The 17519-nt window shown below is 42.4% G+C and overlaps 2 protein-coding genes and 1 long non-coding RNA gene across 5 annotated transcripts; 1 reads left to right on the top strand and 2 right to left on the bottom strand.

Annotated features, from left to right (window-relative positions):
- The first annotated feature begins 141 nt into the window (after positions 1-141).
- LOC109045204 (insulin receptor substrate 2-B-like) lies at positions 142-5452 on the top strand. The gene is made up of 2 exons (XM_042711267.1): positions 142-3595; positions 5346-5452. Exons 1-2 carry the CDS (start codon positions 436-438, stop codon positions 5348-5350), a joined length of 3165 nt encoding a protein of 1054 aa, XP_042567201.1. The 5' UTR covers positions 142-435; the 3' UTR covers positions 5351-5452.
- Positions 5453-6645: 1193 nt separating this feature from the next.
- On the bottom strand, positions 6646-7290 carry LOC122134705. The gene is made up of 2 exons (XR_006153056.1): positions 7159-7290; positions 6646-6745 (listed from the first exon to the last, which is right to left on the bottom strand). It is a non-coding gene; the product is annotated as an uncharacterized LOC122134705 (long non-coding RNA).
- A 2473-nt stretch (positions 7291-9763) lies between these two features.
- On the bottom strand, positions 9764-17480 carry LOC109045205 (cysteine protease ATG4A-like). 3 transcript variants are annotated; one of them, XM_042711264.1, is made up of 13 exons: positions 17241-17480; positions 16539-16649; positions 16251-16322; positions 16062-16161; positions 15218-15319; positions 14942-15032; positions 13942-14021; positions 12515-12726; positions 12341-12419; positions 12073-12218; positions 11445-11504; positions 11233-11344; positions 9764-10455 (listed from the first exon to the last, which is right to left on the bottom strand). In XM_042711264.1, exons 2-13 carry the CDS (start codon positions 16551-16553, stop codon positions 10391-10393), a joined length of 1134 nt encoding a protein of 377 aa, XP_042567198.1. In that variant the 5' UTR covers positions 16554-16649; positions 17241-17480; the 3' UTR covers positions 9764-10390. The 3 variants fall into 3 exon arrangements, with proteins under 3 accessions (XP_042567198.1, XP_042567199.1, XP_042567200.1); XM_042711265.1 differs by having other exon boundaries at positions 14942-15014; XM_042711266.1 differs by having other exon boundaries at positions 14942-15014; positions 16062-16187; positions 17241-17250.
- Positions 17481-17519: the final 39 nt, after the last annotated feature.

Below are 17519 nucleotides of genomic sequence, written 5' to 3'. Positions count from 1 at the left end.
CAGAGGCAGCAGACGGCAGATCTCCCCTCCAATCGACAGACGCCGTTGCTGGATTGACGGCTCTGATTGGTTTAGAGGACTGTCCATCACAGCTTTTTTTCGCGAGCGGACCAATGAGAGGCGTCTGCTGACCCCGTTCACCCCGCGCAGTGCGCTGACGTGCTCGTCACGTGATGTTTTCGCTGGGCTGTAGTGATGTGTAGCCACCATGAGTGAAGCGGGCAAATAAAGATTTATCATGGCAGCGAGCGATGATGGAGGCTCTGCGAAGATGCAACGTCTCGTCGTGCTGAATAATCACCAAGGGGAAGCATCGGAAAGCAGCACGGATCACTCGAACGTGTAATTGTATCTGAGCGACGAACCCGCAGCCGACAAAATGGGCCGTGCATCAGCGTAAAGCGGAGGTAAAGTGACCTTTCATCGCATTGTCCCATGGAAGATCGGCCGCGTTTACCGAATCACGGCGTCATGTTGACACTGGAGGCACAGCCGCGGCGCGCTGTCACGAAAACGGCCGCGATCTCTTGTGCTGCCGGGGAGCCTCCATCCTCCTCCTCCTCCACCTCAATCAATAACAGCGGCTCCCGTTTGCCCATGCACTTAACGGCCTCCTCTCATTCTCAGCCTCAGAGGAGGTACCATCCGCCTTACCACTTTAAAGTGCATCATCTGTTCCCGGATGAGAACCCTCAGGATGCTGTATTGAGGAAGAACTTGCCACCGCTCCAGTATAAAGTGCACGACTCTGCCTTCTGCCGCGTGCTGAGCACCGACACCACTGCTGCTGTCCTGGCCGCCGCCGCCGTCTGCTCCGGCGGTGTGGATAGGGACATATGGAAATGTGGCTATCTCAGAAAACAGAAGCACGGCCACAAGAGGTTCTTCGTCTTGAGGGGCCCCAGCAACCTCGGGTCCAGTCGGTTAGAGTATTACGACAGCGAGAAGAAATTTCGAAACGCCCTCAAAGCTGCTGCCTCCGGTGTCGCGTGCCCTGCCAAGAGGGTGATCTATCTGTCCCAGTGTTTTACGGTGAACAAGAGGGCTGATGCTAAGAACAAATACCTCATTGCCCTTTATACTAAAGATGAGTATTTCGCAGTGGTGGCAGAGAGCGAACAGGAGCAAGAGGAGTGGTACTTGGCCCTCACCGAACTTATGACGGAGGGAAAAAAGGGGCAGCTGGACAATGACGAACTCGATGACGGTTACGGGACGATTTCGCCAGGTACCATTTTCAAGGAGGTGTGGCAGGTCAACGTCAAACCTAAAGGCTTGGGTCAGACAAGGAATCTAATGGGCGTGTACCGTCTGTGCCTTTCCGCCAAGACTATTCACCTGGTGAAGCTGAACTCGGAGACGCCGGCCGTCAACCTGCCGCTAATGAGCATTCGCCGCTGCGGCCACTCCGAGAGCTTCTTCTTCATCGAGGTGGGCCGCTCTTCTTCCATCGGTCCGGGTGAAATCTGGGTGCAAGTCGAGGACTCGGTGGTGGCGCAGAACATGCACGAGACCATTCTCGACACCATGAAGGCTTTAAAGGCCTTTCCTGACTTTAGGCCGCGGAGCAAAAGCCAGTCCTCCGGCTCGAATCCCATACCATTTATCACTACTCGCCGACATCTCGGCAACCTTCCCCCAAGCCAAACTGGTCTGCAGCGCCTCTCCAGGACAGATTCAGTTACGGGCACGCCACCTACAGGGAAAAATAGAGGGCGGGGACAGCGCTACCGGACCTCCAGTGAGGGCGAAGGCACTCAGGACCGCCCTCTCAGCTCTGGCACGGGCAGCCTGGTGCACCTAAATACCCCCGTTCTCAGCGTGGGCAGGGAAGAAAGCGGCAGCTGCTGCGCCCATGGCTCACCAGGTTCGAGCCAGCACACCCGGTCCGCTTCACTTCCTGTGTCTCACTTCCTGTCTGCTACAAGCCCCATCAGTGTGTCCAGCAGCAGCGGGCACGGCTCGGCCTCTGACACACACACTCGCCCCTCTAGCTCCTCCATTTGTGGCTCCCCAAGTGACGGAGGCTTCAACTCGTCCGATGAGTTCTGCCCCAGCCCGTGTGACTTCAGGTACTTTCACGCAAGTTGCACCACGCCCGAATCCCACGGCAGCACTCCGCCCGTTCGAGAGGACTATCGTCTGACTGAATACATGACCATGGATTGGCACAGAGATGGGGCAAGGACTTTCGAGGAGGAGAGCAGTTACATGGAGAGGACTTTCCTCAAGCTAGCACATTCATCCAAGCCGAAGCTTGGCGGCGGTTTGAGTATCACACAGCAGAAAGCTACGCAAACCTCATCCTCTTTAGACGAGTCGAGCCCGGTGGAGTCGAAACGACACCAGGTTTGCTCGTGCCTGCTGAAGTCAGCCTATAAATCTTACTCTGAATTACATCACCCAAACAAACCTGCCTTGCTCAGCTCTGAGTGTCAAAAGAAACTGCCAAAAGACGATGGCTACACGCCCATGTTCTACAGCATTGCTCCCTCTCCGAATGCAGATTACATCCCTATGCAACCCCGAGCAAACCACCCCGCCACCCTGGACATTCACCCCTGTTCCTCGCAGCAGGCGGACCGATTTGGCTACATGATGATGCTCCCAGGCGACAGCCCCTCTGGTAGAGAGCAGGTGGAGTATGACGACTACATGGACATGTCCCAACTTACCGTGGCCGAAGGCTTTTCGCAGGCCTCGCCTGAAGGTCCAAAGACCTCATACTTCTCACTCCCGCGCTCCTACAAAGCCCCGACACGAGAAAAGTGCGAAAAGATGGAATACATTCCCATGTCCCCAGCTGAGCCCTCAAGCCCACCTAGTCCCGGAGAGTACATTCATATGGACTTCGGGTCCCGTCCATCTCACGTCGCAGCTTCTCCATCCTCCGTAAATTCACCCTCCACTCCGCCGCCTTCTCAGCCATGCTATCGGCACTGTTGCTCCTCACCAGACCATGACTGTTTGGGCCTAAACATGGACAGCCTCCTGAAGGACCACCCTCCTCGACACTCGCTCGTAGCACCATGGAACCCGCCCAACTATGCCCGTCCCTTAGGGTGCTCCTTTGGGCAGGCATCGACTAATTTAGATCCTGAAAAGACGCACGACGAATGCGGAGATGGTCCGTTGAGAACAATGCAGCGCCTTTGTATCTCCGAGCATCTGCCATTCGGTCATACGGATCTTAAGGTCATCAGGGCGGACCCGCAGGGAAGGAGACGACACAGTTCGGAAACGTTCATCCCCTCGCCTGCTTCTTTTATTGGTGGTTGCGGAATCAGGCCCTCAGCCAATCAGAATCTCCCCGAAGCTAGCAGATGGCAAAACTCTAGCTCCTTCGATAGTATGTGGTCACACTCGGACGCCTCTCCCGACTCGGCAGCCCTAGCGACGAGCACCGCTAGCGGAGGGACGCCTCAGAACACCTCATCCAGCTACCTCAACTACATCGCTCTGGACCTGAGAGAAGTGCCCAGGGTCACACGCGACACTCCCCCTCCACACCCAGCTCACAGTAACCTCCAAGAGAGCGATGCTTACGCTGGTATAGACTTCTCCGTTTCGGGAGGACGTGCCACTGCCTCAAAAGGTTGGTTCCATCTCTGTCTCCCCTTATGCAACAAAATCAGTGACAGCTAGTAGCCCTCTAAAAGCTGCATGCTGCGTCAACATTCATTTCTCTGTTTGTTGTGTACAAATGCAAACAGCTGAGACCATTATTGAACAGATTATGTGATGTGATGTAAAGTTACCTAAACAGCCTATTTTTTTTTTTTTTTTTTTTTAAATCAAATGAGTCTTTCCCACGGTCCTGAGGAGAGACAACGGAGCAGAATTGTCCTGTCAACTTGATACCGGCATGCTGTTGTTATAGTGAGAAGAGAAACTATGAAAAATGTTGCTATTGCTTTCAAAGATGTTCTTTTTTTCTCATACTGATTTTTTTGAACTGATTGAACATGACTTGAAATTTGGTTTTGCACTTTGAAAAGCACTGGGAAACGAGCACTTCATGTGCACAGAGCAGCTGTACAAACACAGAGTTGTGATGTGCAAATATGATATTAAAGGAATCCACTTGCATGCTGCCTAAGAAACCTTGCTTTCACAGTTTTAACAGTCAAGTGAAACCTTTCACCAAGATGACTTAAAATGCTTTTTTCTGGTCTATCACAGGTTCATTCTTGCTTTCGATGTCCTACAAAAGTTTTTTCTTGCTCACCTACATAGATTTCATTAAGAACTTTAAGTCATACATTTAAGCTTAAATTATTTTTCTTACAGTATTTATAAAAGCTATGAAGAGATTTGCACTCACACTTACATTGCATGTTCTATTGATAATGACCATGGACATTTATTTGAGAAGCAAAATGACTTAAGATATTAAGTCTTGTTTTCTGAAAGATTTATCAAAGTTTTGTTTGTTTTTGCATAAAAAGAAAGCATCTGCCAGTAGGGTAAGAAAAATAATCTTAATTCAAAGGGTAAACTTTGATTATTTTCGTTGCCCCATTGGGAGATATTTTTTCTTGTTTCAAGCAAAAACAAACAAAACTTTGATAAATCTTTCAGAAAACAAGACTTAATATCTTAAGTCATTTTGCTTCTCAAATAAATGTATCAATATTTAAATATTTTTTTTTTCTAAAAATTAATTTTGTTTCTCAATTAAATTTATCTTGATTTTAGACTTCTGTTGTAGAAAACAAGACAAAAATACTAAGAAAATCATTTTTTGCAGTGAATATAAGAAAAGATTCTGGTTTTTTTTCTTAAGCTCATGGTTAAAAGATGATATATCATTAGAGATGAGCAGTTTATATTTGTTTATAATAGCCCAGATTTTTGAATTTTAGAATTTAGGAACACTAATTTGTGAACAAATCTGTGAAGCAAAAAAGCATATTATTTCAGTTTTCATAAAGAACATACTTTAAAAGCAAAACGAAAAAAAACAGAAAAAAAAAAACAGATGTCTGCACAATTCTTATTGATGGTTATATTTTTTCTAAAATCAGTATCTGCTGTAACAAAACCTCTAATGAGTTCAAATATATCAGGGATCAGTGTTTTATCAGTCTGTTATTTTGGAACCATTTAATACTACTATAATAAACTGCAACGAACTACTGATTTGTGTGGTTTCAATATATAAATGAGCTCTGATTCATAAAGATAATGAAGCTGATTGATGTCCAAAGTGACTTTTATTGTACATTTGAGCATGCATGGGCTGGAAATCAAACCCATGACCTCTACTGTCTGAGATACAGGAATGTTAACATCGAACACATTAAGCATTTCATAACGTGAGCTCTATCTCTTCGCCCTTGCAGATTGAGTGACTCAAATGCTGGTGCCCGGAGGGGAATCAGGACACGGAGAATCCACTGAACTCTGGAACGCCGAAGAGCAAGCCGCCTCCTCCTCCTCCTCCTCAGACCTCCAACAACAAAGACTGAGAAACTGCACAACCTCTTATGCTCTGTATTTTCCACATAACTGCCTCAACAACCGGTTTCATTTGTCTGTTTTTAAGATGGTCTTCACTGCAGAACACAAGGTCCAGTGGGCGTGGTTGGATCTTGGAACTCCTCCCACCTTACAAATACGTAAACACACCCATCTCCACCCCCCGTGGATCTTATGTTCAGCAGTGAGGGGCTACTGCGTTTTTGTCCGAATGATGATGTTTGGTTTGTTTTTTTCTTGTCTTCGGTCTTGTTAACTAGAGCGGGTTCGCTAAATTAGAACTGTGAGCTTCAGATATCTAGCACTTCTATTTTTGTGTGCACGACATGAAACGCATCAAAGCTCTTAGGTTACAGGTTTATGTTTCTTCAAGCAAAATCGGATGTAAATAGGAGGAGCTTGTATATCATTTTGTAAAACGAGCCGTACTCATTGCCCTGACACTGAAGATGATCCTCACGGCAGAACACAAGATCCAGGGGGCGTGGTTGGGTCCAGATCTTAAACCCACCCATCTCCACCCCTAAACCTAACTGTCTCCACCCACTGATCCCTAAACCCACCCATCTCCACCCCTAAACCTACCTGTCTCCGCCCCCTGATCCCTAAACCCACCCATCTCCACCCCTAAACCTACCTGTCTCCACCCACTGATCCCTAAACCCACCCATCTCCACCCTTAAACCTACCTGTCTCCACCCCTTGATCCCTAAACCCACCCGTCTCCACCCTTAAACCTACCCGTCTCCGCCCCCTGACTCAACCCCCTGACCCAAAACCACACCTGATCACTAAACCCACCCATCTCCACCCCTAAACCTACACGTCTCAACCCCCTGTTCCTTAAACCCACCATCTCCACCCCTAAACCTACCTGTCTCCACCCCTTGATCCCTAAACCCACCCATCTCCACCCTTAAACCTACCTGTTTCCACCCCTTGATCCCTAAACCCACCCGTCTCCACCCTTAAACCTACCTGTCTCCACCCCTTGATCCCTAAACCCACCCGTCTCCACCCTTAAACCCACCCGTCTCCACCCCCTGATACCTAAACCCACCCGTCTCCACCCTTAAACCCACCCGTCTCCACCCACTGATCCCTAAACCCACCCGTCTCCACCCTTAAACCTACCCGTCTCCACCCACTGATCCCTAAACCCACCCATCTCCACCCTTAAAGCTACCTGTTTCCACCCCTTGATCCCTAAACCCACCCGTCTCCACCCTTAAACCTACCTGTCTCCACCCCTTGATCCCTAAACCTACCCGTCTCCACCCTTAAACCTACCCCTCTCCACCCCCCCTGATACCTAAACCCCACCCGTCTCCACCCTTAAACCCACCCGTCTCCACCCCCTGATCCCTAAACCCACCCGTCTCCACCCTTAAACCTACCTGTCTCCACCCCTTGATCCCTAAACCCACCCGTCTCCACCCTTAAACCTACCCGTCTCCGCCCCCTGATACCTAAACCCACCCGTCTCCACCCTTAAACCTACCCGTCTCCACCCCTTGATCCCCTAAACCTACCCGTCTCCACCCTTAAACCACCCCCGATCCCTAAACCTAACCCCTAATCCCACCCATCTCCACCCCTAAACCCACCAATCTCCACCCGCTAATCCCTAAACCCACCCATCTCCACCACTAAACCCACCCATCTCCACCCCTAAACCTACCTGTCTCCACCCCCTGATCCCTAAACCTATCAATCTCCACCCCTTGATGTGGATCCAACCATGCCCCCTGGATCTTGTGTTCTGCAGACACTCACCGTTCTTAGTTCCGCCCATTCTTATTTGTATAAAATGAGTATTTTTTCAGGGGTTAACACTGTAAAAGGTTTCAAGCTTGTCACACAGACCACTAGTGTACAGTCATGAAATCATCTCACTTGGTGTTTTCGGTGCATGAAAACGTCCCCCTGCGAGAGCGTCTTGAGAAATGAGGCAACATCGAAGATGACACGCTTCAAAACAAGTACGAGAGCACCTTTTAGCCGAGACAGTGTTTCTGAGTCAACTGGATTCTACCTCCTGTTCACGCCGTTGGGAAAACACTCACAAAATCCTTTCAGCCTTGCCAGTATTAGTGTGATATCAAGTATTGCCGACTCGAGATGCAAAACACTATCATTTTTTCTGTCCTCGTTTAAAATAGCCTTGTTTACATAGACTGGGAGTGATTTTGAGCCTCGATGTAGCCACTGGTCACCAAACGACGATGTTTACTTCTTCTTGTGGTTATGTGTGTGCATTTCACTACTAGTCTTACAAACTGGCACAGTACTGAAGGATTACGTCGTGCTACTTTGCATTCCCCACGTGGTACATCCTTGTTTGTTGTTTTTGTTAATTTATTGATTATTTATTGATCGTCTGTGTTTATTTATTGAATCCAGTGTAGTGACGTTCACCGTTTGCCGGTGAGCGCGTTCGTACGAATATAGTACTACTTGCTGAGAGGCGGAGTTCAGTGTATATACAACTTCAGACAACCTGTGTTCCCCTCATCTCTCGAGCCTTTTTTAACTAAGAGTTACTAGAGTCTCTTTTTTTTTTGCCTGTACCTGGAAGCTTTATATGAAGAGATTTTGGGTTGAGGTTGTGGTTGTGGTTGAAAGCTGTGTAGTAAGATGTGTACGCTTTACAGTAGTAGTCCAGATTATGTTGGGACGAAACCATACGTCGGTGACTTTTTCCCATTGGTTTTGGTAGCGGCCCGCTTGCGGCCGCTCTCTCTTTCTACTACCATCTGTCATCATACTATTTCATCATAATACTTCTCTTCAATAAAAAAAAATAAAAAAAAAAAAAAAACAGTAGTATACCGTTTCTTGGGGATTTTTCTACACAATAACTACCGTGACAGCCTGGGAAAATAATCAGACTTGTGTTTCTTTTTATACTAGGGGCTCTACTGAGGTTATATTTTGGGGATACTGATATTGTTTGGAACTGTGTCGAGTTGTTTGCCTTTTAAAATGACTGAAAGGAAGAGCTGGACTAAAAAAAGAGATGGGCAAAGTCTGTCAACAACTCGCTGTTCATTTGGTCAGTACTCACTTACGCTGAAAGCTTGTGATCGGGTTGAAACATGTTGATAATAATGACTGAAGCAGACCATTATCAGCGCCGTCTTCCTTTTGTAAATATTGTAATTTTTGATATCCCTTCTCTCGCCAACACGCTACACGGCACCTCGCTTGGTTTCAAGGATGAGGGAGTTTGAGATTTTTTGGTTTGGTTTTTAATTTGGTCACTTCTACATTTTTATATTTTGTTTTTTCGTGTATATTTATTAGATTGGGTTTTGCTTGTAATAGAGCTATTGCAATAAAAAAGTGCCAAGGTATCCTTGAGTCTGAGTCATGTGCTTGTGATTTCTCATGTCTAGTATGATGCAACATTGCTGTGGACATGTCAAGACCCCAGTTTTTCCACTTACTTGTCCTGTACCCTGTTTGATAGCTGCTGCACTCTGCTGGCCAAAAAGAGTTTATTTACAGTTAAGCAACAATTATCCATTGATGGGATATATACATCCTGCCTGTTCAAAAACTATGTCCATAAAAATGAGGGGCGAAATTTTATAGATAAATATTATATATAATCTATTAGTAAATTGATTTACATTTCCTAAATTATTATTAATACAATTAAAAAAAAAACAAAAAAAATATATATATATATATATATATATATATGTGTTTCTTATGCTCACCAAATATTTATTTAATCACAAATACAGTAGCATTTTTGTAAAATATTATTACAAATTAAAACAACTTTTTTTATATATATTGAAATATCTGTTAAAAATATAATTTATTTTTGTGATCAAATCTTCAGAAATCATGAATTGATCTGAGTTGCTGCTCAAGAAACATTTCTGATTATTATCAGTTAAAAACTTCATATTTTTGTGGAAACGCTGATACTTTTTTTTCAGGATTTTTCAATGAATAGAAACAGAATTGATCTGAGTTCTGTAACATAAATTCTAATAATTTTTTCTCCAAATTTAAGGCAATATGAATGAAAAAAACATTGAAAAATCTAAAATCTTACTGACACTAAAGTTATGAACGGCAGTTCGCAGTGTATATATCTGAATTTCATTTTTTTTTTTTTTCTCTTTGAAGAAGTTACATATAACATAATTTCACACACATAAACCAAATGAGAGTCATGTTCAGATTTGTCATCTTTTATAAACATACAAAGACAGTGTGGACATGAAAGGGACGATATTTCCCAATTAATGATAGGAACTTGTAATTAGGTAGCAATACAGTTTATTTCTTTTTAAAAAAGTGATAGGACCAATCATAAACGCGCTAAACTTATTTAAATATCATCATTTGAAGCCATATTTACAGATGTGCAGGGGTGGGTGAAATAACTAACCCACTGTAATAAGGAAAGGAAACATCCCCTTTACCAGTCAGAAACATAAATATGTCAAAAAGAGAGGCACTTTTTTTTTTCCTTGAATAACACTGAATTAAAGATGTCTGCATACTATCCATCTCCTCCCGTCAGGAGGTAGAGTGTGTTGAGGTTGTAAAGATATAATCCTCATGAAAGCCTTCCCCACTCCATGATACAGTACGATGAACTTCATGCAAACTCAACGAGTTCTCGGTTTGTTTCCATAGTTAAAAACATAGTCTCTTACACGACCTCTGAATGAGGCCAAGCGTCACACAAAGTTGCTACGGGATCCTTGGCTTGTTATGTTCCTGTTCACCACAGAAGGAGCTCACTGATAGGGATTTCTGCTCTGCTGTGCTGCTGCTGCTGCTGTTTTTTGCGTGTGGGAAGCGTGTGCTTGGTGTTGATCGGAGGCACTTGTGCAGTGTGGAGCAGAGGAAGGCAACTGACATCTCATCATCCATGGACCAATCACACATTTAAGATCTCAAACTCCTCTTCAGACTCAAAAAGCTTGTCTGGGGACTCAATGAACTCTAGAAGAATGAGCAATGATATTTAATTTATGAAACATACAGTTATCAGTTTTCTATGAAGCCTGTATTTGTTATGTATTATGCATTCTTTATGTATTATAATGCACACATGATGTCTTAGAAAAACCTGTATAATATGTTGTATCATCTCATGAATAATCGTAAGGACAGTTGTAATACATTATAAATCTTACTACATTTCACAAGTGTATTTTACTGCCTAAAGAATAATCCACACCACTCCAGTCCAAAAATTAACAGCTTGTACAGTGCAAAACTGTGTAAGAAACAAATGCATCAAGACATTTTTAACTTCAAATGGTTGTTAAAGTTATTATGGATTGCGGACTTATATTTTACCAATGGTTTGAAGTTAAAAATGGCTTGATGGATTTGTTTCAGGTTTTGTCTTCAAAAGACTAACTGATGGACTGGACTGGATTACTTGTGGATTATTGTGATGTTTTTATCAGCTGTTTGGACTCTCATTCTGACGGCACCCATTCACTGCAGAGCAAGTGATGCAATGCTACATATCTCCAAATCTGATGAAGAAACAAACTCATCTACATCTTGAGGGTGAGCACTTTTTCAGCAATTCTTCATTTTTGGGTGAACTATTCCTTGAGGTAAAATGATGTGACACTTCAGGGTTTTTTTAAATAAGGTATTATGCATGCATTAAGAATATCCTGATAATGCATTATGAAAACAGGCTTCATAGAAAGTGTTGTCCAAAATTCTATCGCACAATGCCACGGCTCTTATCCTCAGTACCTGCTCCTGTGGTCTGCACCTCTGGTTTGGTGGGAGGAACGAACGGAGGCCAATGAGATGGGTGTTTCTCCACCAGCTCGAACATCCGCAAATTTCTTTTCTTGAGGAGCTCCTTAAAGTCAGAGCGAAATAATGAGAGCACGTTAAAAGTGTAAGGAAAGCAAGCTGGTAAATCATGTTCTTGATCGGTTCTGCATGCATGTGAGTCTAACCTGCTGAAACCCCAGATCACACCAGCTGTCAAAGTCCTCCTCACTCTTGCAGAAAAAGCCCTAGGGACAAACATTCACCTTTACTGATCCATGAAATGAAACCCTGAATGCATTCTCACATCTGTAACTGAAAACGTTTTTGCATTTTTTGTGAAATGGTCTCAAGTGATATGCCTTCACGAGATATAAAAAACAGAAAGCTGGGCTTTATTTTCAATGGATGAACATTTTGTAACATGTTTTTTTAATCATTTGTCGTCCTGGAATATGTCCTGGGTATGTCTTCTGACAAAGCATCAGTTAGGGGCCGTTCACACAGAATGCATCTTTGTGTCTAAATGCGAGACACAGCGCTCAGGAATGGTTTTTTAAAAAGCACAGCACTGAATGCCTCCTCCGCCAAGTTGCTACTGAGAGTTTCCAAACATACAACATGTCATGAACATATTAATAACTGCAATAATGATTCAATCCTCAAACCTTAAGCAAAAGTACTTGCTTATTTAAATCCAGATGTTGACTTTTTTTGGCAAGGCAATGTGTAATCTAGTACTGTCAAGTGATTTAAAATAGCGCGCCAGTGCCGAATGAACTTCTCTTTTGGCACTGACGTGGTTTGAGCGCTCACCAGTGCAACAGACGGATCCAGGCTAGTGATTTTCATGCGGTGTGGGGTCCTCTGACAGTGATAGCTCTGGTCGTCCACAGCACTGCCTGATTCTGTGTCTACGGCCTGCTGCGTAGTGTGAGGGTCCAGATAGATCAACTCATCATCTGAAAAAGCAAAAAGATAAACTCTGATTCCTTCGATCAATTCATTTTCGATGGGGAACATGTTAGATTATGCATATGTTTTTTTTATTACCGCGCCAATAAACTAGACTGAGAAAACTCACCAATAAATCCAATGAAGTAATAGGCCAGGTTGGGCTTTCCTCCCAAAACACCACATGACTGAGGCATCTTAAAACACTCCTAGTAAAAGAAGATGAAACGTGTGTGTATGAGAAATAAAAAAATGCCCAAGAAAGAAAGATAATAGACTCTTCAGTCAAATAAAAGTGTGGTACTTTGAAGGCCTGAATGTAGACGGGGTTGATGCTGTTAATGCCCATGCGAAGAGGGATGACCAGCAGCAGGGGCCTCCAGTCCAGGGGCCTTTGGGACTGAAGAGTCCTTCCCTCAGCCTCTGAACAGCTCTGGCCCGACGCTGGCTCTTCTCCTCGGCCACAGGGACCAGCCCTGGACCTGCTTTCCCCGGCCCGGCTGTTACACTGTTTCTCTGGTCCAGAGGAAAGAGGTGAGAACGTCAGGAAGGTCGGAAGTGAGACATAAGAAGATTATTCATTTCTTCGGCTCTAATGAAGTCAGGCCAGAGGAGAACTTGGGGAACATTCTCCAAAGGTCTTTTTGCATTTGGCTTGCTTGGTTTAAGCTTAAAGGACACTTAATGTTCAGTAATATCAGTGACTTAACTGCTCTGACACTATCGGACAAGAACGAAAGGTGAACTGAATGTGACACTATCTGAACTCTTTTCATAACTGATTAACACTGACACTGTTATTAGACTAAAGTGAATCAACACTGAAGTGACTTGAGATGATTAATGACACTGTTGTAGAGCTGCTTTATACGGTTTCTGCCGGTATTATAAAGTATTAATTCATCCTTCCACAAATTAAGGCCTAAAAAGGTCTAAGAAAGTCTTACATTCATAAAGTCATGCCACTAAATGTTGCATGCACTTAAAAAAAAGAAATAAATATCTTCCTTTGTATTTTGTTTCTTTTTCCAATACAAATATCTAACGTCCTTAAAATCAAGATAAATTTACTTGAGATGCAAATAGAACATATGAAGTCTGATTTTCTTTAAAAAAATGTAGGCAAAATTAAGTGAGTTAATGCTAAAAACAAGAACAAATATCTGTCCATGCTCAATGAAAACTTGTTTTCCCTTTGAATTAAGCAGATGTTTCTGAGCCCATTGACAGAAATGTGTTCTTATACCTTTTTCAAGTAAATGTATCTTGAATTAAGAATCTTTAGACATGTGCACTGAAAACAAAACAGAAACAAGGAAGAAATTCGTCTTTTTACAGTGTAACCAGAAGGTACAGTAAAAGTTATTTCCATATTTGGAGTAGATCTATTTAAGCCATAGGCCTTTTTTCCTTCGTAAAATTAATTAAAAAGTGAGATCTGTTGGAAGCAGTGGTGTTTTTAAAACTAATACAAAACATTTACATTTTGAGACCTATATTGACGTATTGTGTTCCACTCAATTTATTCCTCAAAATGTACTACATTTAGCATCATAAAAAGCTGCAGAAACCCTATTTATAGCTCAACTGAAGTGGTTTCATAACCGATGAATATTAACACTGTTATTTTCCTGTTTATTACTGTGCAGCTGCTTTGAAACAATCAGTACTGTATAAAGCGCTATCTAAATAAATGTGATTTGAAATGACTAATCAGAAAAAGACACGTACTGATGTCTTCAATAACAACGGTGTTGTCCATTGACACATACACAGCCAAAGTATTCCAGTCATCAAACAGAGCAAGTTTCCTGCAAGAAAACGGACATTTGCTGTTAGCTCAACCAAAATGTCGTGTTCAGACTAGGAGATTTAAATGGTGCTTTCTGGGCTCGACAAGCCCTTGCCACTACATGCTTTCATTATATGGAATATAATTCACTGCAGAGCTACATTTCTCCAAATCTGGTCCCATGAAAAAACAAACTGAGGTTTGGTGAACTTTCAGCAAATTTCATTTTTTGGGTGAACTATTCCTTTAAAAAATAAAGCTGAAAGATACTACAGAACATTTCATTTAAGCATATGTGACCCTGGAGCACAAAACCAGTCTTAAGTGTCAATTTTTCAAAATTGAGATTTATACATCACCTGAAATCGGAATAAATAAGTTTTCCATTGATGTATGGTTTGTATATTGAGGACAATATTTGTCTGAGATACAACTATTTGAAAATCTGGAATCATTTACGGTAAGAATTTTACAAAATATCTTAAAACCACCTTTAAAGTTACCCAAATGAATTTCTTAGCAATGCATATTACTAATCAAAAATAAAATTTCGATATATTTACGGTAGGAATTTTACAAAGTATCTTCATGGAACATGATCTTTACTTAATATCCTAATGATTTTTGGCATGAAAGAAAAATCAATAATTTTGACCCATACAGTGTATTGTTGGCTATTGCTACAAATATACCCCAGAGACTTAAGACTGCTTTAGTGCTCCAGGGACACATGTTGTATACTCTTGTTTTTATAATTTAAGATTTTAAAAATAAATACTTTTTATTTTATTATTTAATTTAATTTAATTTAATTTATTTTTAAGACAGACCATCAGATTTATGAGGGTGGAATTTTTAAAACAACTGCAAGGGACAAATCCGTCCAACAACAAAATATTATTTTTAAAGATATCAATCTTAAAGAAAAATGACACTTGCTTGAGAACTTGTGCCACTGTGTTCGGTCCATACCATTCGCCAACAGACTTGCCCTCTCCGACGCCCATCTGAGCTACACAAACAAGACACACTACACTCGTGACTGCAGTGTACAGTACACACACACACACACAGACTTTCAGATAATCAATGCAATGATGTGCACTTGCTGTGAACTAATGTATTTATTTAAAAAAAAAAAAAAAAAAGAAAGAAAAACATATGCACTAAACATTGAGAGGGCTGGTCCACACACATACACATTATATGCCTTACCCATCTGATGGATAGAGTAGCAGCTATCCTTCTTGTCTAAAAAGCAGTGCAAGATGCGATGATACTCTTTAGGCTGCCGTTTCTCTGGATCCCATCTCCAATCTAGAACACACAGTAGAGTAGAGCACTTCAAGAGTTCAGTATGTAATACTGATGTTGCCAGATTTTCGGACACGCAACAAGAACAAGAGCAATTAAGTATGTGAACGTAACATGTTTCCTAAATATCTGCAAATATATAATAGTATTTTTATGCTTTAGTACCATCAAAAAATCCGTACAGCATCTTAAACAGAGCAAGAACTGCATTCGTAGACCCTGGCAACATAAAAGTCAACCTTCATGGCACGCAACATAATTTGGCTGTGCTATTCAAATGCATATCCCAACTTAATTCCATAGTACCAAAAAAAAAAAAAAAAAACTAAAAAAAAAAACGCTATGCAAGGCAATGGGGACCAGAAACTGAATGCCTGTCTGTCGCATGCTATCTGATTATTCTCTGAGTCTTCTCAGTCTGTAAAACTTTTGAGGAAACCTTTCTTTAAAGAATGCTTTTGAAAAATGTTTTGTCGTTAATAAAGACGTCAATCCATTCCTTCCTGGTATAGGTATACTGATGATGTTTTGGTAGGTGATTTCAATGACGTACAGGACTAAAACAGCTTGGAAAATTGACGTTTTTTTACATTTATTCAACGATATGTTGGATCTGGCCCTACTCCTTGGTTTGGATTTAATTTCTATATCAACAATCACACTGGTACATTTGTGGATTCAGTGTAGTGTAGTATGAGCAGTATGATAGCAGCTATTGCACACATTCGCTTCCACACTGGCTTACCTCGACCGAGGTGCCTGCAGACCAAAGCCTGCGCGAGGATCATCTGTCCACAGCGGAGCATGCAGCCCCATCCCGCGTCTGATGAAGGGCCCCGTCCCTCCTGCAAAACCACAGACACACAGCATCCTCCAATCAAGACTGAACTCAGCTCCACTCCATTTAGTTAAGACTAGTTTCCCTGCCACTTACCAATGGGAGAAAACTTTTTCCTATATGTGAACCACAGCCGTGAGCGCACATCCGAGAGCAGCTCTGATTTCTCTGGAAGAAGACCGTCGATAATAATCAGAAATGCGTCTTGAGCAGCAAATCAGCACATTAGAATGATTTCTGAAGGACACTGAAGACTGCATTGATGATGGCTGATGCCGATACAGATTATGCAAAATGCAATTTAATAAGCGCGAATGTGTTGATGTAGTTAATTAACTCTGAACGCAAAATGCCACTACATTGTGAATGTGTGGCCTATCTTACTTGTTTTAAGATCATAACACGCTCCCAAGATCCACACTGGCTCGTCTACCTCCGGCAGGTCTTCTAGGAAGTCGGAGAATGCGTTGATTTGATTCTCATACTTGGCTAGAACTGGGATAATTGGGGACACGTTAGTGTTGTGACACACACAGTCACAGTGAAACCCTGATAAAACAGCACATAGCAGCACTTCATAATTAAGAAGATTAGCAGAGGTACTTCTGACGTAAACATCTCTCACAAAAACACTGGGATGGCCTCAGATGCTAATACCATGGCTCTTGCATATAATAAAATGACATTTATATACCATGTATTTACTGGGTACTCAAAGGTACTTTAATTCCATGGTACATAACATGGTATAAGTCCACAAACATGGTCTTTTTTTTATTTTTATTTTTTATTAGTGTCAGTGCCAACATACAGAGTAATAACTCTGGTCATCTGAACAACAACAACAACAACAACAACTCGTGAAGCAGATGAACGGTTTGTCTTTATTTCCAAATGAGAGATGCACAGGCCACTGTAGAACAATGAGAAAACTAGAAACTCAGTTACGAAATTTATGAATCCCTAGCGGATCTCAGCAGACTTTTATCGACGCTTTTCTAACGTTAAACATCACCTGAACGATGTTAGCCGAACGAATCGATAAATCGCTGATCAAGTTCGTATTTTTAACCATAAAGTCCCTACCTGCCTCCATCCTCGGCCGTCATCGGATATAAAAACATCGCGGTGCATCATGGGTAACGCAGTCCATGTCTGAGTCGTTCTAATAGTCAACTGCGCCAGAAAAACTACACTGACCAGATTTTTAGGCTGAGACGCGGAAGTCTAAAATATATATATATATTTCTGTTTTCCCACAATAAGGGCTGGAAAAGCAGCGGATTTTATAAGATACTTTCAAGATATCCCTCCGAGGTATTGATTTACCTTCTTAAGGAAGTTATTAGATGGTGTTATTGGTGA

Source organism: Cyprinus carpio, chromosome A21, assembly GCF_018340385.1.
Source record: "Cyprinus carpio isolate SPL01 chromosome A21, ASM1834038v1, whole genome shotgun sequence".
NCBI classification, from domain to species: Eukaryota; Metazoa; Chordata; class Actinopteri; order Cypriniformes; family Cyprinidae; genus Cyprinus; species Cyprinus carpio.
This window is presented reverse-complemented; position numbering and strand designations above follow the sequence as displayed.